This window comes from Homalodisca vitripennis, chromosome 8 (assembly GCF_021130785.1).
Source record: "Homalodisca vitripennis isolate AUS2020 chromosome 8, UT_GWSS_2.1, whole genome shotgun sequence".
Taxonomy (NCBI): domain Eukaryota; kingdom Metazoa; phylum Arthropoda; class Insecta; order Hemiptera; family Cicadellidae; genus Homalodisca; species Homalodisca vitripennis.
Window position 1 is genome coordinate 33,843,634 of NC_060214.1, and position 24,843 is coordinate 33,868,476.

General features: G+C 33.3%; 1 protein-coding gene across 39 annotated transcripts in view; it reads right to left on the bottom strand.

Moving 5' to 3' along the window:
• Positions 1–23,585, bottom strand: part of LOC124367531 (myosin heavy chain, muscle) — a 51,511-nt gene extending 27,926 nt beyond the window's left edge. For 5 of the 39 annotated variants that reach the window (XM_046824436.1, XM_046824459.1, XM_046824422.1 and 2 more), the window contains exons 1-14: positions 23,561–23,578; positions 17,152–17,415; positions 15,455–15,598; positions 13,185–13,341; positions 11,801–11,828; positions 10,589–10,694; positions 10,142–10,234; positions 9,959–10,022; positions 9,224–9,322; positions 5,574–5,677; positions 4,044–4,181; positions 3,771–3,890; positions 3,527–3,676; positions 2,119–2,289 (exon numbers count right to left, since the gene is read on the bottom strand). In XM_046824436.1, coding sequence (XP_046680392.1) covers positions 2,119–2,289; positions 3,527–3,676; positions 3,771–3,890; positions 4,044–4,181; positions 5,574–5,677; positions 9,224–9,322; positions 9,959–10,022; positions 10,142–10,234; positions 10,589–10,694; positions 11,801–11,828; positions 13,185–13,341; positions 15,455–15,598; positions 17,152–17,358 — 1,581 coding nt within the window. In that variant the 5' untranslated portion in view covers positions 17,359–17,415; positions 23,561–23,578. Of the gene's footprint in view, positions 1–90; positions 262–460; positions 632–880; positions 1,052–2,118; positions 2,290–2,610; positions 2,782–3,526; positions 3,677–3,770; positions 3,891–4,043; positions 4,182–5,573; positions 5,678–6,743; positions 6,848–7,497; positions 7,602–9,223; positions 9,323–9,958; positions 10,023–10,141; positions 10,235–10,588; positions 10,695–11,800; positions 11,829–13,184; positions 13,342–15,454; positions 15,599–15,656; positions 15,801–17,151; positions 17,416–23,560 lie in introns of all 39 variants that reach the window. The other 34 variants (XM_046824446.1, XM_046824441.1, XM_046824447.1 and 31 more) reach the window with 23 other exon arrangements.
• Positions 23,586–24,843: the final 1,258 nt, after the last annotated feature.

The window sequence follows — 24,843 nt, forward strand, 5'->3', positions numbered from 1 at the left end:
TTTAAGATTTGGCAAGAGGATTTCCAATCAGTCCAAAAGGAAAGATGTGACTCGTGCAGCGGCTAAACGCAAGTCCCATTTGCGCTATACCTTCTCGATGAGCTCAATGCAGGCAGCTAAATCCATGCCAAAGTCGATGAAGGCCCATTCAATGCCTTCCCTCGTGTACTCTTCTTGCTCCAACACAAACATGTGATGGTTGAAAAACTGTTGCAGTTTCTCATTGGTGAAGTTGATGCAAAGTTGTTCAAATCCGTTGAACTATAACGGGTTACACACATGAACATAACATAAATCGCCCGTTTAATCGGGTGTTGAGGGTGTAGGTCCCGATTGACAGCATGCCAGGTCCTGTAGACATGCTATGAACTGTTGGATTAGTCAACCGGAAAGTTAGTGACAATGTGTACTGAAAGGACAGATGTACAGAAGGCTTAGAACTAAGATGATCCCAGGGTACCTTTTCTATAAGGTCAATGCAGGCAGCTAAATCCATGCCAAAGTCGATGAACGCCCACTCTATACCTTCTCTCGAGTACTCTTCTTGCTCCAACACAAACATGTGATGGTTGAAAAACTGTTGCAGTTTCTCATTGGTGAAGTTGATGCATAGTTGCTCAAACCCATTGTACTACAAAGACGTGGGGACAAATAAACACAACACATATAATACCGGTTCAACCGGGTTTACATCTAAACAGGACAATAAGATCGTGCAATAAGACGGTACTTCTTTACCGCTTTTTAAACTTTCGTTACGCAAGAAGAAAGTTAGTGTTGGGTTAATGTGAACAAGGAAAGTGTTAATGACTTTTATAGTTTACCAGAAAGAGGATTTCGAGGAGAAGTAAAACTGTGCAACTGAAGACCCACAAAATACCTTTTCGATAAGATCTATGCAAGCCAGTAAGTCCATTCCGAAGTCTATAAATGCCCAGACTATCCCTTCACGTGCATATTCCTCTTGTTCCAATACAAACATATGGTGGTTGAAGAATTGCTGGAGTTTTTCGTTGGTGAAGTTAATACACAGTTGCTCAAACCCGTTGTCCTAACGGATTACAAAGAGTACAACATGACAACATAAGCCTGTTCATGAGGCTTTCAAGAGGGAAAGTCTGAAACTGAGGGTTAACACATCGTCCATAGTGTTGTGAGGTGTTCTAGGGGCGTGCTTTTGTTATGTCCTACTTGATACGTGGTCTAAGTGATTGTACTTTACATGGATATGTCAAGGCATGGGTCAGAAAGTTACCTTCTCTATAAGTTCGATACAAGCGAGCAAGTCCATTCCGAAATCTATAAAAGCCCAGACTATGCCTTCTCGCTTGTATTCTTCTTGTTCGAGGACAAACATGTGATGGTTGAAGAATTGTTGCAGTTTTTCGTTTGTAAAGTTGATGCAAAGCTGCTCAAATCCATTGTACTAACGGATATAAAAAGCAATGCACACGTTATTACAGAATGCAAGATCAAGAGAGTGAGGTGGATGTTCTGTTCCTAAAGCATGGTGGAAGTATGACAAACAGAGGAAAATATTTGTTAGAAAATTAATAAAAGGTGCATTATATTTAACAATGTGTAAAGTCTTGCTGAAATGAGGAGTTAAGCAAGGTGAAAGTAAGAGAACTTATCTGAAAAGATAAGTAGAATTACTTTTAAAAAATGTTATAAGTATTAATTAATGAAGGGCTTATTAAGGAATATGAAATGCAAAATAAAAATAAATTCAAAAACATAAGTAAATATTTGATAGCTTACAGAAGTACGCAGAAAAGCATAATGGCAAAATGCAAAAACAAAAAGCAAACGAATATATAGTAACAGTGTATTAATATTCAACAGTTGACGTTGTTGACAGGAAAGAGAAGAAATATTTAAAGTCCGCACATCGACAACCAACGTAACGACAAGTGACTCAAACACTTTTATGTCTTGGGTTGGCTGACATGAAGTGACGACATCAAAACAAACAAAATTCTACTACCAGACAACCAGATTGAAACATTTGCTGGTTGTGTACAAGTGTTGCCGCAGTCCTTTTGTGCAACATATTACCTTCTGTTGCATCAGGATCCGAGAGGAAAGCCTATAAAAGTGCGTCTTGATATTAAGTACCTTCTCAATTAGATCGATGCAGGCGAGCAAGTCCATTCCGAAATCAATGAAGTCCCAGTTAATACCCTCAATCTTGTACTCTTCTTGTTCCAGGACAAACATGTGATGGTTGAAGAATTGCTGCAGTTTTTCGTTGGTAAAGTTGATGCAAAGTTGTTCGAATCCGTTGTACTACAAACGTCAAGACAATCACAATTGATTCTTTTACATAGGCATATAAGGTGTCGTCTGGTAGTTGTGGGTCGAATCAATGATTGTTCTAACACAATGGTGTACATCGTGACTCAGCTCTAATGAATGTTTCAGTTTTACATAAACGTGCCCAATTACGTTTGGGAGTTGTTGAGGAAGTATCAGAAAATGAGTTAAAAGTTGGATGGAATGATCGGGATGATGGTAACTGTACAGTGAGATGATAATCGGACGGCCACATCGACTGGACAAGACAAGACCTGACGAACACGTCGAGACACGTCTGGACCAGGCAAGTACCTTCTCGATCAAGTCGATGCAAGCTAACAAATCCATTCCAAAGTCGATGAAGTTCCAGACAATGCCCTCTCTCTTATACTCCTCCTGCTCCAGGACGAACATGTGGTGGTTGAAGAACTGCTGCAGCTTCTCGTTGGTGAAGTTGATGCAGAGCTGCTCGAACCCGTTGTACTAAAATTGGTAACAGGCATGAGCAGTTAAGAAGCGGTTAGGATTTTGCAAAAGCGAGCGAAGCAAACTATGTATTTTTCGACCATCTTTGGACCACAAACGGCTGCAAGTGTACATTTAGATATTGATTAATAGTGTGACAAATGATGGCATTGTTGAAAAGTGTTCCTGTTACATGTAATGAAGAACAAAATTCAAATACAAAATATAAAAATCATCTAAAGACTAAAATTAGTCTATGAATGGTTCTGTTATAAAAACTATAGTTAAACACAAATATTCAAAATCTGAAAACTCCAATACTAAGATCACATCAGAAATTAAAAATAATTAATTATTTTGACTTTACACATGTTCATAGTTATTTTTCAATCTAAAAGTTTCTTCAGTAAAGTATACAATGCAAACAAATTTAATAAGAATACAAATAGTTTTCAATCAACAGATTCAATAAACTAAACTAATATGATTTTGAAGATAATATAAACATCTATGTATAATAAAATAATAAATTAGTGATTGCTAAACAGTTTTATCTAATGAAAGTTTAAAATTTAGAATTCAAAACAATTAAAGTTACATAATTATCAATTCATATTTTTGGATTAAGTAGAAAAATAATTTTAAAAATTAACAAGTTTTTGATAATTTAAGATATTTAAAATATTAATAATACATACTGTATTGAAATTCAGTAAGTTACGAAATGATTTCATCATTTATTTTTGTTTAATTGATTACTCACGTCGAAAATTTCGAAGCCAGCAATATCCAGTACACCAATGAAGTGCTGCCTCTTCTGCTTCGTGTCCAAGGTCTCGTTACATTTCTTCACGAGGAACTTGAAGAGACGATCGAACATACCCTTGGAAAGGGCACCAACGGAATAGGCGACCTAACAAATACATATTTCCACTTAGAACTGTACCAGTGACGAAAAAATCGGTATGTATGAAATAGGCTCTAACTGTAAATGAGGATTCACTCACCTGGTCCTTGTTTCTGCCCTGGGTCACGAACTCGTTACCGACCTTGATCCTGGGCTTCAACAAGTTCTTGTAGAGATCGCCGCAGTCAACACCCAACAGCTTGGCAACACGGTCACCTTCCTGCAACCCCACAAATATTCAGATATCAGATAATACACTCCATATTGTAAAATAACAGAAGAAATAGATCACGGAAAATAATTTAGAGTTGTTCTTTAAAAATTTTGTAAATTATTGTATGAATGAAATTGGTCGATAGTTCTTAATACCAACCTCAGTGCCGTCAGCCTCAGCCTGCTCCTCTCGACCCCTCTGCTTGAACTTCATGCCACCCATGTGCATTACAGAGGCGGTGATCTTGTAGATGTCGTCCTTCTCCTCCTGGGTGAAACCCAGGACGTCGAAGGCTTGCTGCATTCAGAACAAACGGAATTAGACTAACAGTTGCGAAACAATAGGTAGAAAGCGATGCAGTTAGTTTGTGGCAGCACGATAGATCAACGAATACAAAATCTGTTAGAATAAGTTTTTAAATTGGTTCCTTATTCGTTACATACAAATAGTTTGAGAATAACGTTTGATCAATAATAAGAAATATGTTTAATGATAAAACAACTGGAACCTCTCGTAACAAATATAGGTAGGAAAAAGTCGTTAACTCAACGGTGAAATCTACAAAAAGGTCTAAATATTTACAAAATGTCATTACAAATTCTACTGTAATCAATAAATTGCATCGTCTATTTACAGCAGAACTAACAAAAAACGTGAAACTACGAATGAAAAAATCAAAACTAAAACCACAAAACATCTAAACTACAAAATAATAGATATTGAATTAGGTAATTCAACAAAAATCACAAAAACAGTTTCAAAAACCAAACCAACTAAGTGTAACTTACCATTGCTCAAAAATGCAAACAAACTTTCTAAATGCAGCAGGATCCCACAGTCTAAAAACAGTCCTTGGTGTGGTGCCGCGATTGTTTTATTTACAACATTTTTAAAAATAAAGTTAAAACGATGAAATTTGGCAAAGCGTATTACTGAAAAATATAAGCTGCTAACTTTAACTAACGCAAGATCTACAAGTTTGAACTAAATTAACACTTTCGATATAAATGTTAGTGGAAATGCTAGTAGACAACTACTCTATGCCGAGCAGGATAAGCAACATCTGTTTGAAGATATAATAAGTATTTGAATTGTTAACAACGTTAAGAAAATGTTAAATAAGACTGAAAGATATTGAACACAGGCAGTTGAAGAGACATTGGTAAAAATAGCAATTATTTATACCTGTTGTATTATTAGTTAATGATTGCAATGGACTTATAAATAGCACATCATAGCTTTATTGCATTGTTAATTGGCACATATTTAACTGATGACGGGGAGATTCTCTTGACGCGAGTTTGATCGTATCCAGAAACACTGAATGAATTCAATTGTGAAAGAATCCTAAAAATAGGTGGGAGCAGCGTAAATTGAGTCTAATTCATCAATCACATACTGTCTCTGCAAAAATGTTGATCAAGTAATCTACAACTTGAATTGTATATATTCAAGTAGAAAACTTGTAAATAAGCATGCACAACAGTACATAAAAAAGGAGAACTCAAAAAGGGCAAAACACAAAATTCGACAACGTAACATATAGTACGTCTGAAGGAACGGTTCTATCGGTACTATAATAACTAGGAGGACGACTGTTTTGTTCTTTGTCAGTCTACCCTGCCTGTAGCTCGGCAGGGCCGCCAACTCAGGGGAACAATTGGTGCAAAGTGCAACTGTCTTTCTTACATCCGTGAGAGTCAACTCCTCGCCGTCATCGACGTTGGGAATGGTGATCTTTCCCTGGGAGACGTTGTAGTAGTCGTAAATGTTGTCGGACAGGACGCACATTTCTGTTTACAAAGCACGAGTAAATGGCAAGCACATGTAAAGCAATCTAGGTTAGCAGAGCGACAGAAAGCTGGCGATATTGGAGAGAAAGCCTTTTGAGAGAAGCTGCGTCTTGGCTGAAAAGTCAGAACATGATTAAAGTTTAGGCGTGCAACATGGATTAATAAGGAGGTGTGATCAGATTAAGGAAGTAAAATCCACCATTTCACCATTCAATAAGTTTGTATCTTTATCAAAATATGTTTGTCAAAAATTAATATGAACTGATAATGAGATAAATATAAAATAGGCAAATAAAATTTTGGCTTTAACCGCCTGATATGGTAATCGTCAGCATTACATATGGAATTCAAGTTGTGCATTAGATTTAGGTGAAAGATTTTAATTTTAAACAGATAATTAACTAAATGATGGACTTTACTTTGAAGTGTAAACTTACGTCCGTGATCTCGAACTCTTCAAAATCGCTCACTCCTGGAATCCTTGTTTTGCCTTGGCTAACATAGTAATAGTCCTCCATTCGGTTACTCAACATACAGTACTCTGTCGACACAGTTACATTTACAACACATAAACACATCTACGTTATGTCTCTATAAGCTAGGCTCTAAGAGACTCTCTTTTCAACAAAGCTGTTCGGAAAAATCAAGAGATAAAGAGACTGTGAAGATAAAAATGTTTATCATATTTATGCTGAAGCATAATTTACAATTCAGTTAATATAACTTCAATTATGTAACGTTCCATTATCTAATAATATTTTGATAGAATTTTCATTAAAAACTAGAAGAATTTCAAATTTTGAGAAAAAAAGAGAAGAGATATAGGTCGATAATTTGTTGTACAATGTACACATTATGTGCACTACAGTACACCTTCTCTAGTGAAAGAACTAGAGGATCTCACGTATGGAGTCTGTTATAAGACGACTGTTCTATCGTCTTATAAACAGACGACAAAGGAGGAAAGATATTTTAATATTTTCTCTACACATTTCAGATCCAAACAACCTTGCTCTAGGAGGGCCTCACTAGGGTTCTTGGGAAAGGAAGGGAAAGGGTTACTCACATCTGTAAGTGTGAACTCCTCATCGTCGTCTACGCTGGGGATTTTGGTCTTGCCTTGAGATACGAAGTAATAGTCGTGGATGTCGTTAGATAGGAGGCAGATCTCTGTGAAAAATGTTGACAGTCTTAAATGTCAATTTCGTCATCCAAGGAGTCCTTCGTCCATTTGTGGAGACGTAATTGGAACGTTGGATTTTGAGGTTAGGGTAGGTGTTTATAATATTGGGAAGATTTTGAATCTTTATGTGTTTAGGAATGCAACTTGGTGTATATTACTATCGAGTGGTTTCTGTTTCATGATATGTTGAGTGAATATCTGTGTAGGATTCCAATTAGTGGAAACTTGCAATGGTTATCTCGATTTTAATGGTTTTAAAATCCAGCAACTTTAATTGAATGAATGTTGTTTTGTAGTATACTTTTTGAAGTAACAGAATTACAATTCTGAATGGGTGTGTGAAATCAAACATTGTTGTGTAATATTGTGTTGTGCGTGTTGAGACGTATAACTATTGGAGGGTTTCTGTTTTGTTATTAGGAAATTGAGGTATAATTCAAGAATATCTCCCTTTGTTATTATTTACTGAGTCGTGTGATTTTTAAATTATAAGAGGGGGTGAAATAACGGCTTCCAAAATGGAAGGTCGGAGTTCGAGGTCAGAGTCTACCAAGGAAGCGATCAAAACTACATACAAAGTCAAGATACGCTCGGTCCGCTGGCCGAGTGGTTAAACAGGGAACATTCAGACTCTTACATCGGTCAACTGGAACTCCTCGCCATCATCGACACCGGGTATCGAAGTTTTTCCCTGGGAGACGTAGTAATAGTCTTCGATTTTGTCGGTGAGTAGGCACATCTCTGGCACAGACAACATCTCAACAACACACCCACACACAATCGTTTGGGGCCAGAATCAGCAGAGAAGAGGGGGAGATGTACGGGAAGAAGATAAAATAAAACACGCGATAAGAGGAAAAATAAAGAACGGAGAGAAGTTTACAAAATTGAAGGGCAAGAAAATAATAGAAAAAGTAAAATAGTAAACAGAGCGGAGAATAAATAAAAAGAAGAAATAGAAAAAATATAAAACAAGATTTGAGAAGAAAATGAACAAAGGAAATAAAACAAAGTACTTAAATAAATATTGAGTAAAAATCAAAATTAGTGTATTAAAACAGTAAGACGTTTTTGGATTAAAATCAAATATTTTAATTTCATAAAGGTATAAAAGGTACCTAGCTGTTTAATTGGATAAAAATATATTAGAAGATATTGTTTCATCAATTTTGTACAGTTTACGTGTAGCGGTAATTTGAAAACTGTAGAACAGTTTAGTATTAAGTCATGCAGTTTTAACAATGTTTAATAATATACTAGTTAGAAGATTATTTTCGTTTATCAACAGAGCTGTACCTTTAAGCTTTGATTGGTCTTCTTCAAGGGTTCATGCAATCTAAAAGTTATATATATATATATATACCAAGACAGTTCGAAAAGAGATAAACCTGTTTCCTTTCTTTGGCCAGCGCTGAAAATAATGGATAAGGGAAAGGATTTGTCATTAAAGAATTATTTAATTAAATACTAACAGTAGTATCAAACATAAACACTTTAAATAATAGTAAGATGATTATTGATTCACTTAATTAAGTAATAGATTTATTAGTTTAGTTATGAATTAACCTTACAAGTATGCTAAGATTAACTGTGAAAGATAATTTGAAAAATATTAAGTTAATTAATGCATTATTGCGTTATAATATATAATCTTAAATAAATATGAAATTAATTCATTTATATTAAAGAGTGGACAAAGAATACTACACAGATTGCTTAAAACACATTTTAAAAATTACACAAAATGAAAATTAAATAATCAAAGATTTGTAGGTTAACTGTACGTATTGCTTATAATAAACCAAGTTTACCAATAATTAATGTTTTAAATTTTCTCAAAGATAGAAACATTTAACTATATAGGTGTTGTGAATTTAAAAAAATATGTTTATATATTATTAAGAGTAAACATATAAACTAAATAAAAATCAGTTAACTATATAATATTTAGTGACTAATTTTCAAATTAATTATCAACAATTTTCAAGAATTTGAAATATGTGAAACAATGTGATTACAAACACGACTTCTGAGTCACAAAACGTTTTGTAGCATGTAACTACGTGTAACACATGTCCGTAATGTTCTTGTTACCATAGTGAAACAAATATTATTTTGTGTGCAAAAACTCAGATGCATTAAACTCTTCATCATGTTTGTATGTCATACAAAAAAATGCATTTCAATTAATTAAGCCACATTCTGTACATTACTGAGTTTTGAAAAATATTCCCAATTTGTGAAGATATATCTGACAAGTATATTTTGTAACATTGCAGTTAATAACAGGTACGACCTGTGGCATTCAAGTGACCTGTCCAGTGTAAGTAATGACGTCATAAGTAATGTTGTGTACGCCTTACGTTTGACTCCAGGAACAGCGCCGGACATGATCTGGTAGAAGATGTGGTAGGACCTCTCCAGGGCTTGTTGGGAAATGACACGAGCCTTCTCCAGCAGATCTGGACAAAATCAGACAAGTCGATATTAGACAAAAATTATGAGTAATTCAGACTTCGCCACTTCCTCCGTCTTAAATTACTATTATGTCTACGCTTACTTTCTTATCGATATTTCATTTTGGTATATAAAAGATACAAAAACATTTACAGACTATGCATATTATATATCTCTTAGTATTGTAATTCCCCTAAAACTGCCTGAATATAGTTTTGGATATCCATCCTAGTAAATTTTGAATTGTAACTGTATGTATAAATCACTGAGTTCGCAGAAAAATTATATAAACAGTTAAAGGACTAGAAGTATTTGGAAAAATTCAAAGTAATTATTTTAAAATTTCTTTAAAGAATTAAATCTGAACTACTAAAGATAATATATAGTGGTGCATATACTGTGTTGTATTTAGCTAATGTGTTATCTTTATAATCTTTAAACATTATTGAAAAACCAATAGTATTACTATGATAAGCAATTCAACAATCAAAAATAATAAAATTAACAACTGTATCAAACTGTCCTTTGCCAAATACATCAAATTTCGGTTAAATCCATTTATTCATTAGAAGTTCTTTTAATGTATATGTTTTTTTCTATTTCTATTTAAAATATTTCAACTATGTTAAAGTAAAACTCACATGTCTCAATGTCAGCTCCGGCCAGTTTTCCAGAGGGGCCGAAGTGGATACGGATGAACTTACCCTAAACAGTGAGGAAACGATGATAGAATCAGTATGAAGTGTTCAATACACAGTAATATTTAAGGCGTACCATTTTATTAATAATTGTAACGACTTACTTAAAATTCAAGTGTTACTTACGAAACGGGAGGAGTTGTCGTTTCGGACTGTCTTAGCGTTACCAAAGGCTTCAAGTACGGGGTTAGTCTGTACGACTTGATCTTCCAGGGTTCCCTACAACAGAGAGAGGCAGTCGGTCAGAGGAGTTTCGGCATTTTGTGATTCGGGACTTTGGTTATTCGGCATTTTGTGATTCGGCACTTTGGTTATTCGGAGCTTGTGGGTAAGAATTGAACACTTGTAACAATTATTTAAAATATTTTGTGTATTGCATGAAAATAAGCTTTTCTAAAAACTGTGTTTCAATTTGAGTTGTAGAAGGATTTCTTAGAATTTCTACAATTACGTGTTCACTGAATGTTGTATTTTATTTTGCTTACTTACGTATGTTACTAAAAAGTGTTTAGGCGTGTTATTTGGTTTATGTTTTTTAAAGTTAGTTTATATTATACTTTATGTTTTATTTACCTTCTTGGACTGTTCCTCAGTAGGTTTCTTGGTGCTAGCACCGACGGTTGCGAAGTACGCAATTACCTTCTTCGTGTTCTCAGTCTTTCCCGCACCAGACTCTCCTCTGTGGGATAAAGTCAAACGTAAGATAAGTCATGGTGAAAACATAGAGGAAACAGAAGATAACGACTTGGTCTAAAAGTGATAAAAAACTTACACATTACAGTGTGAAAATTATACCTCTTAGGGGGAGAAGGAAAATATATATTTTTGTTGCATACGAAATTATGATGATGGTGTATTGAAATTGCACCGTATTGAAGAGAAAACATTTTACTATATTACCGTCGTGGTGAGAAAATAATAATAATTGTGGGATTGGGAACAATATAATACGATTACCAGAGAGTCATAGTATGAAGCAGAAATTATGATGCTAGAGCTGCATATAGTACGAAAATAATTAAATTTGTAAATTATAATACTATAAAATTATAATACTATAAAACTATAACACGGCAACAAAACTTTGATGAAGAAAAAACTATTAAAATGTTAGAATTTGAGATAATTAGAGCTCTATGGTAATACAAGGACAATATTTGTGGATTAAGAAACTATAGCATGAATACTAGTGCGTCATTGTAAGTAATGTAGTAATCAAATTCTAGGATCCCTGACAATAGAGCATCATAGTGATAAAATAACTAAAGTTTTGGATTAGTGAATTTTAGCTTGACAACCAGAGCATTATAGCAAACAAATAAACTACTGCGATGTTAGAGTTCGAAACAATAAGAGCGTCATGGTGAGAAATTAACGATAATCGGGGATCAGGAAACTATAACCATGCCAATAATATTATTACAGTAATGACTTGTTAAGACGTTACTCTCTACAACGAATTAATGAGACCAATAACGATCTTTGTGGATTAGGAAGCTATAAACATGAAAGAAAGAGTACCATAGTACAGAATAGATCTTTATAAATCTGTGTCCGATGTAACCAGAGCGTTAGGCAGAGGCAATAATTGTGGATTAGGTATGTATGGCCGCGGTAATTTAGCACATCCAAATAAAGTGAAATATGGGGTTAGTGCTCTAAAATATTAATAAAATGTCAGCCCAGAAAGTTGCGTAATGAAAATAATATTTTGAACTAAAATAATATGTTTATTTATGTATGGGTAATTAATTTACAAGTAAACTATGTTTTAAATATACTTACGTGATAAGCATAGACTGGTTTTCTTTGTCTGTGAACATAAACCACAATAGTGTTAATAAAGCGAAGTACTCAGTTTCAGTGACATAGTCTACAAATATGTATAAAACTTGTATTAACATTAAGGAATCCTGGCGTAACACTAACGCATTCTCTTGGCTGGGCTTAGTTACTAACATCTGTGAGACGCCTTGCCTGGATTGTCTTCAATATAAAGTGTCTAATGTAGTTTTCTAAGATATGTAAAATATTGACCAGACAATCTCAATTTAATAACGTGCATTGACCTTAATGTTGACATAGTTAGACGGACAGTTTTCACCTGAATTCATACCATTAATTTCGTTAGACTGAAAAGAGCTTTTCTAAAAAATAGATTTTAATTAAAATTAATTGCTTAAGAACTGCTATACTTGAGGGCAGGTAATGTGTTGGAATAATCTGAAATCCAAAACGTATGTAATATATTTGTATACTTAATTGTTGTTCTTAATACTTATATAAACTTAATACTCCAATTATAGGTAAAGTGTGAATCTGTCCTATGGGTATGTAATCTTAATAAGGCATAATCATATTTACATTTGAAAAGTAACGGCCAAAATTAAATAAAAGCACGTAGTCCCTTTTAAGTGGTTAAAAAATTAGGGATATGAAAAGTTTTCAACTAGAAAAATCCATAAACATGAATTCTGACACTTTGTTTAGATTCGTAGTCCTACTTGTTTTCTTTTTATATTAAGTATCACAATAATTAATCAGTTTTACTACTTTCTTTGCAACATTTTCTATAATATTGGTCTAATTATTTCTCAATTAGGGTTAATAATCAATCTGCCCTACTATAGAAATGGTCACTGTTTCCAAATTTCGATATAAAATGTAATGAGAGATAAAATAAAAGTGGTGAATTGAAAAAAAAACTAATTATCATATTGCATATTTTTATGATTGGATACAAATAAGTATTAATTCACTTCAGGAAACCATTTAAGTGAATATAACGTAGGTTTTGTCACATTTCTCATCTCACACACGGTAGATTTAATTAAAGCATTACATATACTACTTCCTTAGTGACTTCCAACCAAATTAACCAGACTGTCCTTACGGTGGTGTTCTTAAAATTAAACAACACAAATTTGTTAACGGCTGATACATTAAATATAGATTTGTTCAACTTAGTTAAACAATCCCTTGTGTGGGTTGATTCGATTAAAAAATCAAATGCATCTGTAATGCTTCAACAAAACCGACTGAAAGTTTAAGTGTGGAACACTAGATAAAAACAGCAAGTACTAACTTAAATTAATGATATAGTAAGGTAGACTTGTAACCTTTGACTTATCCATAATAGTGTTATCACTAATTACTTAGAGACACTCACTGGTAAGCATGTTGACGTAGGCTCCGTCAGAGATGGCGAAGATGTGGGGAGGGACTTCATTACGCCTCTTGCCTCTGTACAGCTTGGCGCAGCGGTTGGTGTATACGGGGAACCTCTTGTAGGGGTTGATAGCCACACAGAAGAGGCCGGAGTACGTCTGTACATGAGAGAGTCAAGTGAGCTACTGAGACAAGATATGGCGAGGTGGGAAACCGCCAACGCTACTGCACAAGCGAAAACCTACCGCTACCGTTAGAACTCACCTTGTACTTAGTGTGGTTTGGACGGTTTCAGTGTGACACACCTTGTACTTAGTGTGTTTTGGATAATTTCAGTGTGATACACCTTGTAATTAGTGTGTTTTTGATGGTTTCAGTATAATACACCTTGTACTTAGTGCGTTTTGGATGGTTTCAGTGTGATACACCTTGTACTTAGCGTGTTATGGATCATTTCAGTATGATACACCTTGTACTTGTGTTTTTCTACGATTTCAGAGTGATACGCCTTGTACTTAATGTGTTTCCTAAGATTTCAGCGTGATAAACCTCGTACTTGGTGTGTTTTGAGAGGTTTCAGTGTGGTTAACTTTGTATTTGGCATTGAATATTTCAGAAAACTAACTTCTTCTAAAATGAGTTAGTATTCTGTGAATTTGAACTACAATTCTGAAGCCAGTAGAAACTTACCTGTATTTCATTTTGGATAAAAAGATGAACGTAGCGTAACGAGATTTTTTCGACCTTTTGATTTGTGCAATACAATTATTGAACACCATTCTAGGATTTACAATAAAAGATGTATATATAAATTTTATATTTTTGTTGAGGTCTTATGACTTAATTTAAGACACTTACATTGGGAAATATTTTATTGCATGACGGTGTGATAATCTATAATTACGTTTTTAATGTTTCTTTGGCTTAAAATAAATGTATATTTGATAGCGGCTCTTATCAAAAACTGATTTTTCATCTAGTCGTGGTCAATTTTGTTGAATACTTTAATGTATTAATGTAAATTATATGAATATAATTGGAAAATAGTAACTAACATTTTCCAAAGCCTTTTTTGGTATACAAATTGGCTTACATATTGGTCTCTGATTTGTAATTGTTAGAAAAAAGTAATGTACCCCTATGTAGAATGTTCCATTAAATTACAAAAGTAAAGTGTGTGTAATTTTTAGTGTTCGTTGTAATTTTAATACTATTTTACTTCTAATCTATTTCAAACAATGTTAAAAAGCGCATACGATCTAAAAATTAATGCAAAACTAAAACCAACACTACACTACAATAAGCAATTCTGCATTGATTTTCAAACCAATAAAACAGCTTTCAATAAGAAACGAATGACAAAAACATACAACACCACTGAAAACAGCATACAAGAGGGATTAAACTGGCTCGCTTAAGATTTCAATTTAATTTTACACAAAATTTATTTACAACATTATATTTTCAGATATTCAAAACAAACTGTGGCATTCAAAATAAACACAATATAAAAATAGAGCCAGCGTAATAATGAAATACAACATCACAGTAGAAGAAGAACCGAAATTCGACTAACACCATCGTATTTCAGTTCTTGTAGAATGTACGTTTGAATACACCTTTGGCCTAAGGCCGGTGGCCTAAGGGCGGGGTGGTTATTGCACCTTTCCATCCCTTAGGCCGACACCATGTCCATGCCAGATCCATCGACGACAAAAGTGGGGGTGGGGAGAGGGTAAAAGTGTGTTATCTATGATTTATGGTTTTAAGATGTAATTTAAACCATGAATCCTGAATTTAATTTAATTTTTATTGTTATCCGTAGCCTATTTATCGAATTTGTTAGGCTATTCAATAAAAACATTAATTTCTGTTTAAAGAAATGTTAGTTTGAAAGTATAATAAAGTAAAAAATAAAGAAAAATAAAAGATAGATAAAGAAGAAATGTATCACTTTAAAGTAAATATTTAATTTACAAGTAGTTAAAAGTTTGATAGCTTAACTGTAGAAATTATATGGTTATTTTGGTATTACTGAAATACTTTATCTTTGAAAAATAACGACCAATCATGAAAAATTTGTCCTCGGTAAAGACTATTAGAATTGTGATTTATTTGTAAAAAAGATTTTTTGGTAATTCTGGATCCATTTTTCCATGCAAGGTGCTGATGATTGTTTGGTCATGCAAGGGCACGGATTCTGTTCTCCAGAAGTTGCGTGGGGAACAATACACAGCATCCAGACTTGCGAGGGGTCGTGCCGAGACTTACGTAGATCAGTTTATGATAGTATCTTTGCTTGAGGTTATACAGTACTGAAGCGTCGTTCAGATAGGTCAAGTTGGACATGTCCTCGCATTTTTCGTACTTGGGCGGGTTCACTTGGCCCACTAAGTCTTTCTTGAAGTCCTTGGTCTGTGGAGACATAGAAGAACATTAATACCACTATCCTAGCAGTCGGACAGAGACTTACGTAGATGAGCTTGACGTAGTAGCGCTGCTTCAAGTTGTACAAGACAGCGGCGTCGTTGAGGTAAGTCAGGTCAGCCATGTCCTCGACTCTCTCGAATTTCGGGGGGTTCACTTGGTTCACCAGGTCCTTCTTGAAGTTCTTGTCCTGCTCAGGCAACATGCGGTGTTATTGATTGAGGTGGCACGAGGAAGCCTGATACGTAAGGCTCTTGAGTGCCGAGGAGTTAGGAACACAGGGAAGTCAAGAATCAATTTTTGGAAAGCACGCTCTCAAATTTTATTATGAGCAATACGGGCTAATACCTTGTCATGCAGTGCGCTGTTAAGTTCATCTTACGCGTTTAACTAATCAGAGTTTACAGTGCATAAATTAGTTATGTCGACGAAGTGCTGTACCGTAACTCTGATGGCGGTAGGGTTATTCCGAAACACCGAAGTGCTGCTACACCGTGGACTGCATGAAAATGTATTTTAGTCTATATTGTTATTAATTATTCTATTGAAATAGATTTTAAAGAAAATGAGCCGACTTGATATACAAAATCATATTTTTGACATCCCACAACTGATTGATATGTCCGATATAAACACAAATACTAAAATAATTAAATGTATTGATATACTGTTAGGAAAAACGATTAGACGTAACGAGTTCATTGATTTGACAGAAACACAATCTACAATGTCTATAACCACAATCAAATTCTTCACTAGAACCGATCGAAATAAGGTAAACTAATTGCGATGGATAGATAGAGATAATAATTCAATTTGTAATGACAAGTACGAGTGGTTTTATACACAATGATAGAACGAGTTCGTGATTTTTATTAACACCGACAGTGTTATTGTTATTTTGGTCACGACACTTATTTCAATATCTTCTAAGAAAGGAAAATGGAAAGTTTTGGATGTACGTTAAAGGGAACAAACATGATATAAATGATATTGCTAGTATCTTTTACTGATCTTTAATCGATAAAAGATAAATAAATACCCATAACTTATGAATGGAAACTTAATCTAATGATTGAAATGTTTTAAATATAGTTTAATAAAATTAGCTTTTATAATGAGGATCAGTAATTTCAATGTAAAGCTAGGTTTTAGGTATTTCGATTATAATTCTCTGAAAGATAGAAAATTCTCTGTTTAAATACAAATTTCTAAATATATCCCTATAATTCAGTTTTTTTATTTTTACATTTAAATGATCGTGATCCTTTTCATCTTTGTTTTGTTTTTCAATGTTCAACGTTTCAAAATCATGATTGTGACTAGAATCAACACCACAATCATAAAATTTAGCTTACCCCAGCTTTGATACTTATTACCCCAAATACAGTTTCCTAATTCTTTAATTGTTATTGTGTGATTATCTCATAAACTTTAGAGCATCTTTTTTACCCCTTTAGATTCAAGAACAGCCCTTGAAATTCTCAGAAATGGCAGACATTTTCATGTAATATGATCTGAGAAAATCATATTTTACTCACCTCGCCGTTGGGGAGGGTGACGGTTACGAGATCTCCCTTTGTGGCCTTGATCTCACCCTGGACGAATCCCTCGGCCTCGTCGGGTACCCAGCATGCCTTCTTCGCATCATAAGGCTTAGTCTGGTCAATACGCTTCTGCTCAAGGGAGACGAACAGGTAGGGGGTGGGATCGGGATCATCACCCTCCTGTTTTACTACCTTCGGCATGTTGGAACTTTCGAGAGATCAGAACAGCGAGACACAGGACAGCCCTCCTTTGCCTGTCTGCAGACAGAGAGAAACAAAGGTTACAAAGAGAAACAAATGGCGACAGTGAATATATATATATATATATATATATAACTATGTAACATTTCTTAAGAATCTAAAAGATACTGTGCTCAGTAACTTTGAAGGAATTATCACTTCTTGCTTTGGTGCTGGTAAGAGATAAGAGGTTTCAGTGTTGAAATGACCGAGAGAAACTATATTAGTTGTATGACTCTTTGATTTTTATAGTAAATTACTTTCCTGTACTAAGCATGCTAAATTACGAAGTGCATAGATATAAATGAGGTTTTTAGCAATTCTATAGCGTTTTAATTAGGAATCCACAATAAAAAAGCATTGTTTGTGTTTATAATGAGACTACAATTATAGTAGAAGAGATTTTGAATGTTTTTCACAATTTTAATGGTATTAATTAAAAAGCACAATCTGTATATAATGATATAAAATGTAAACAATTTTATTATAAAAATGTGATAATGATAGATGAGGAATGAAGTAAATTTATTAGGAACACCACGAACGTATCTGATTCATTAATTTTGATAACGCTCCTCTGTAAAACAATTTGAAGCCATATATTACGACGTAATAGTTACTTTAATTTGAATCCACGGTTTGACGAATTCCTCGTTAATATTGCTACAAAAATCGTGTATACTTTATACTAGTCGTAATTTTATGAAAACTATTCTGTTGGTAAACTCTGTTTTTTTACTATTCCGTTTACCTCTATTACGTTTCAACAATACGTTTTCCGTACTAAATTTGGTTTTATTCGTAGCAAGTCTGTAAGAGCTTGGAGTTTAGAATTGTTTGTCTAGACGTGGAGGAGTTTTACAGAGAGTTGATAGGAGTTATTCTTGAATTCGTTTGCGAACTAGAAATAGTCGCTGGCGGCTGCACACGGCACTAGAGGTCCACGTGGCAGCAGCGCTGCACAGTGGCGAAAGACAGAACTAATCTGCCACTACAATGTGTAAATATTAATTTTTATAACGTATTATAAAATTCGCGCAAACAGAAAGTGTTTTTGTAATTTTGGGTCGTACACAACAATTAAAGTGCTTTATTTTCAAGCGTGCAACATTAGCATAGTGCGATTTATTGAATCGATCAAGATATCTGGAAGGCAGTGACTTTTCGCTTTTTGTCTGTACGCACCAGTTCGATCAAATCAGCTGTTAAAAACGAACATAACCTATAATAATTTTGTGATGACATTGAATTGTACGTAACAACAATTGAAAGTGGTGCAAGGCGCGGTAGCGGCCAAGCCAAATCTGTCACCAGCCTGTCAAGCTACTCACTTGCTATATTTGTGGCAGGTTAGCCAACCTCTCCGTATTTGGTAATGTTTGGCGGGCAGATTGTAAATAAACACATACAACTGCGTCACTACTAAACGTGCCGCTTTACGATATAATTATTTACGCTGTAATGTTGGCTCTTCTGTTACAACCTAGTATTGAATATGAGGTTATAAACAGTGAATATGGATTCAGTTATTAATATTGAAGGTAACTGAGTGATAGTGATTCAACTTATTCCCCAGGACGCGGATTCGAGTCCCCGTACGGGTACGGTGTTTTCACTCGCTACCAAATAATCATCTGTGTCTAACCTAAAGTTGTGGTAAATAGTCTTGGGCTAAAGCTTTGATCGTGAACAAAAAAACGTAATAAATATTTAAGTACGCTTTAAGAGCTCTTTGACCTTGCTCAGTAATACACACTCAGTGATTAATGGTAAGCTTTAAGTAAATATAAAACCATTTGTTTCAAATACCGATTAATAGATAACCATTTAGATGGTAGAAAAATCAAGTGAAATTATTTCAAATAGTGATAACAGAAATGTACGCATTAGAGGTATACTTTTAAAAGACAACTTGCAACTAATTTCATTTTAGACCCAAGACACTTCGTTGAGAAGTGTAACTACCTTGTTTAAAGAGGGTTTTCTTATATTTACTGAATAAAAATGCTACTTAAGTGGGGTAAAGACACTTAAAAGTCCATATTTCGACACAGGTTCTAATTATCTTCCTCCTGTAAACGACTAACGCACAAAAATCTTAACACATGGTTTTACCTACTTGTCATGTGTAAAATTAGTCATCTACCTGAAGTTGAAACCAAACTTCATGCCTAAGAAATTTTCAACTGTCATTAAAATATATGCTTAATAGCCACGCTTTCTACTGAAATATGCCAGTATTTCAACAAAATATAATTGACACATAAATTACTATTTTGTCGCGTAAGTATAGGTTTTGTTTCGTAAATGATTTTGTTTTTCATTCAGTTAAAGAGACTGGAAGAGTCAAAAAGTTAGTTTGCTGTCGATTTTGCAAAAGGGAACGAGTTTTTTCATGTAGAAAAAATAGGGTTGAAAAAGTTGTAAGAAAGTAACATTTGCTTGTCTGACTGAAATCAATGCCTTGTCTATACCATTTTTATAAGAACTTCAGTAACCATCAATGATCTAAACCACTACTATGTAATTTAAGTTTTTACAGTTATAATTAAACAATTTGAAACTTTAATTTGTAAACAGGAGTAAAATATAATGAGAACAGTGATTGAAGTAACAGTATAGCATAAACACGAAGTACATAATTTAATGGTATTGTTATACTAAATACAGATTTTTTGTTTCTATTTCTTCTTCCCGATTTCAGATATGCAGTTTTTGCTTGCTTAATATAAAGCTGAATAGTTAAAATGGAATTGCAAAGCGTTTATGAACCATTGGCAAGTGGTTTACTATTTACTATTTACTCAGGCGTTGAGTTCATAGCTTACAATTCACTAGCTTACAAAGCTCTCGATGACAGTTACGTTTCCATTTACTTTGTTTGAAAACCTGCGTAAGCTTACAGTTTCATGATTCCGAAATCAAGTAAAATTATTAAAATAGCAACTTCGTAATTCTCTGTTAGCATTTCTAGTGATGTACTTGAACGTTGATTAATTCTGCACCATTCAATTTTTGTATTTTATTTTATTTTGTTTATTAAAAAAATTGTTTTAACCTTCGTATGTTTTCATCTGCTGATTCTACTTAAAGCTAAATTTAGGGGCCACCCCAGCCCGCTTCACAGGCCGATTTCGATTGCGTGTGTTTATTGATTTATTGTCATCGCTACCGAAAAGGTTTTAATATAAAACATTTTTATTATTGAGCATCATACACATCAGGTAAAAGGGAATTTAAGTTCAAGGCATATATTATGTGTCCACATTTTAGACAATACCACAAGAAATTACAACTAATTCCTCTGCTAACAGCTGTTTTATAAATATAACCATAAAGCGTAAATTATACTTCAATACTTAAAGGCAAAAGAGGAGACGACAATTAGATGCAAATATAACAGTATTTTTCAAGTTATACAGTAGTTACGAACTACTTGAAAATAGTTCATAATGGCTTCAGCGAGTTTCGAGAGATAGCCCTTGGAAAAATAAATGGGGAAATGATTTATTTCTGTAAATAGTAAATAAAGTAAACATTTATGGAATGGACTGTACCCGAAATAGGTGAGGAACTGAAACATTCTTTTAAACTGCGATTGTTTTGTAAGCCGCAATGGACAATAATTTTAACAACTGTGGGCTTTAGTTGATTTATTAACACAATTTATAGACGATTACAAAGCTAATTTATGTTTCCAGACGGAATTCTCCATCCTCTGAGCCAGAGAGTAATAAAGAGAAGTAGGCCTATTATTCTTGATCGCTGCTCCCGTTTTTATAAAAAGAACCAGGTTCTGTAGGAACACTAGCTAATTCTGGCGCTGGCCGCTAGGCGGCGCAGCGCTCAGATCAAGTTTCACGCAAAAATAGTCTTCAAAGGCATTCTTTTCCGAACAGGTCGAGGGCGTCGCCCGCCCACTTCAAGTATAGGGAATTATGTAAATAAGATTCAATATTAAATAAGGCGCTTTAATTAAATTAGAAAAGACTCCTATTGCAAAAAATAAAATAAAATATTAAAATTAAGTTTTAATGAAGTATTTCGGGGAACCATTAGTTATATTTTAGCTAGAATAAAATTATTAAAGCCTACCTGTTATTTTAATAAAATTAAAAAAACATACTTTGTTAGAAAATATTTTAACAGTTATAATTCGTAGTAGAATTTTAAATATTTATGTAATTCAGTATAGAAAAATGTTAAGCTACGAATAAAACTGTTCAAACGAAAAAAACGTTATTAACATACACAACAGTTATTTATTTTTTCACTTAAAATCGTTTACATTTGGGCTTTTCGTTATTTGAATTTGGTTATAGTTGGGAAACCCCGTTATAGAGTGATGAGTAAACATTTGAATATAATTCTAATTTTTTACAAAGCAGACATTATTGAGAAGGATTCCTGAAAAGTTACCATCGCACAGTATACATGTTTACAGTTAAAGCCTGCCATGCATATATTATATTTAGTTAACTACAAAGCACACTTTGTAACTTGTAGCAGTGTGTTTTGTAACTTTCTCGCCCGCCAAATTCAAATGTAATAACTTTGAGGAAATACCATAAACAGCATGGTTTTGAAATTAATTTTGAAATTAGCTGGAAATTAATATTCGCTAGGAAAGGTATCACCGTTTATAATTAACATGCAACTACAAATCGATTTACTTTAAAAAAATGGGAAACTACACTAAGATTGTCCAAAGAATTTTATTAAACACAGTATAGGTTTGCTAGGAGTTTCTGAACCTCCAAATTTAAGTAAATAGAACATATTAACTGTATCTAACTAGCCAAAAGTATTAGAAGCATGCATAAACGCTAGAGGAAACTGTACACTGCTACTAAGTTAGTAGTTATCCATCAAAATAAAAACATTTATAGTGATGATGTAGTGGTTTATACGTAGAGCAAATTGAAACTTTTTTTCTAAAATCCAAGAATTTAAAACATAATTTCTATAAATTAATTTACATCTACATACAATTTGAGTCACTTAGCTATAATTCTCAATTGAGAATTATTTGCTCAACTGTTATTGTATCAAACACTTAATTGAACATTTGTAAATTATTTTAAATTGTATGCATTATGCTAATAGGCTATTTTTTATCGTTTTTCGGATATATTTCAACCTGGGTTTCTATTATAAATACTTAAAGTTAATAGTTTGTTTATTTTGTTATTTTTAATTTGTATACAAGTGTTCATTGTTTTATTTGTGATTACCTAGTGCAGTAAAGTAGGATATATAATTATGGTTACAATAAATAAAATACGTTACTTAAAAATACTGTTGTAAACTCATTGGATTAACAATGTAAAATTATTTTTAAATGTTATAAAGGTATGCTCTATTGAAAACTTTGTGTAATTGTGTATGTATTTAAATAATATATTAATATATTATCTTTTCATATGCAGTGTTAATGTATTATTTACTTATCATATTACATTTATTTGTTAATGTTTATAATTTTTATTAATTAGAAAATAAATAAATACATTTAATTTTAAATGCAAATTTTATTTTTGTTTGATTGGATACAAAGTTACATTGTAATTTAAAGTATATATTTTAAAATAGTTTAATCAGAACAAGTGACGTTGTTAAAACTTTAAATTAATTGAAGTGAACGTGTACTTCAAACGAGGGTGAAATCGATTGCAATAAAGTCAAGTTACTCATAAAATTGTTTGAAATAATTTTTATTTTCTGATGATCCTATTAATTTAATAAGAATATAGCAATTGAATTATTTTACACTTCGAATTTAGAAATGGTTGTATATGAAAATCTTAATCAACAATGAAATGTCAGGTACAAGTCAATGTTTCTGTTATTTGAAGCAGACTGTGTAAAATTCAAATATAGCCGAAAGAACTAAGCATTTGAACTTCATAGTGGCTTATGAGCTTACCACGTAAACTAAGATTAAAGAAAATTGTGATTTAATTTAAATAAATATATGTCACTGAATGTAGCATAGGCTTAAGTGTGTCATTCCCGTATATCAATAAGAGGATAAAAGTGTGGTTTATTTTGCCAGCTAGCGGAAGTGTAATATTGTCAATTGTATGTCTGTGATAATCGAAATGTTGACAAATTTAAAGGTAGAGTTGTATTTATGAGGTAGAGTTGTATTTATGAGGTTTACCGGATGCGAGCGAAGTCGAGCGCACAAGGCAGCAGTAGAGTGAGCGGGCCAGCTAGCTCTCGCGTCTTGAGCTACTGAAATAGCTCTCACCCCCTCCCCCCCTACACCGGAGGATCAGATGTACCACCTATTTAAAACGTGCCAATCCCCAGTCGCTTGTAACTGTCTCCTTGTTTTACTAACCGGGTCGTAAAAACACGTATTTTGGCAATTTTCAGCGCATTAATATCTTGTTAATACGAAAACGAAAAACTTGAAAAATTAATGTTTTTTTGGTAAAAAAGCGGATTTTGTAAGACTGCCATTTTTCGTTAAATTTTGCTTCCGGCATTTTCATATGAGCCTACACAAGTGTACTACAAAAATGTACATTTTTGTGGAAAAAGTTTAATGTAGGACAGAAGTTGAGGCAACTTCGTCATCAGATCCTAATTTTGTAACGGATGCTTTACATCAGAACTATAATTTAGGTTAACAACATTTCCATATGTATTAATTTCCCTCTTTATGAGAGACTCATAGCAAATTTAGATAAATGATGCGTCATCCGATTCTACATGTTTTATATGTTTTAAGATAAAAATTAACAGGATTTCGGACAATTTCCCATCGTTATATGTTAAAAATGGTATAACACAACCTTTCGAGGATTGGAATCTATTCCGTCAAACCTTCCATCGTCAATAACATACTTTAAACAAAGAATAAAGTTAAATTGAGATTTTAAACCATACTAATAATATACATGCGGTATATGCCTACTGTCGCCTTTGAAACCAAGAACAAAAATAAACGCATAGAAATCGTATGATTGGAAGTATACGAGTTAACAAGTAAATAGCAAAATACTTTGGACCACTTCTCTACAATATTTGTGTTCTATTGAAATGTAAGAAGCAGTGTAAGCGATTTTAAATAATTACTTACATCGTGACAGGAAGAGTGTATGTGTATGCACAAACTTATTTTTATTAAGCTCCGATGTTATGTTACATTAGGCGATAAAGTAATTTTATTTAAATCAACCATAAAATATTTATACCATTATTAGATATAAATTTAGAGAACTGAGAATAATTTTAAGGGCGCATAATTAGTTTTTATACCTCTACGTGCAATAACTAAGTGTTTAATATTTTGCCCAAATTCATTCCCAATTAATATACTTTTAAACGTTTACTATTTTTTACATTTAATACTTGAATATTAAAATACGGGAATTTAAAATTATTTATATAACAAAATGCAACTGTGGAACAGTATTTGAATTTTCTTAAATATAT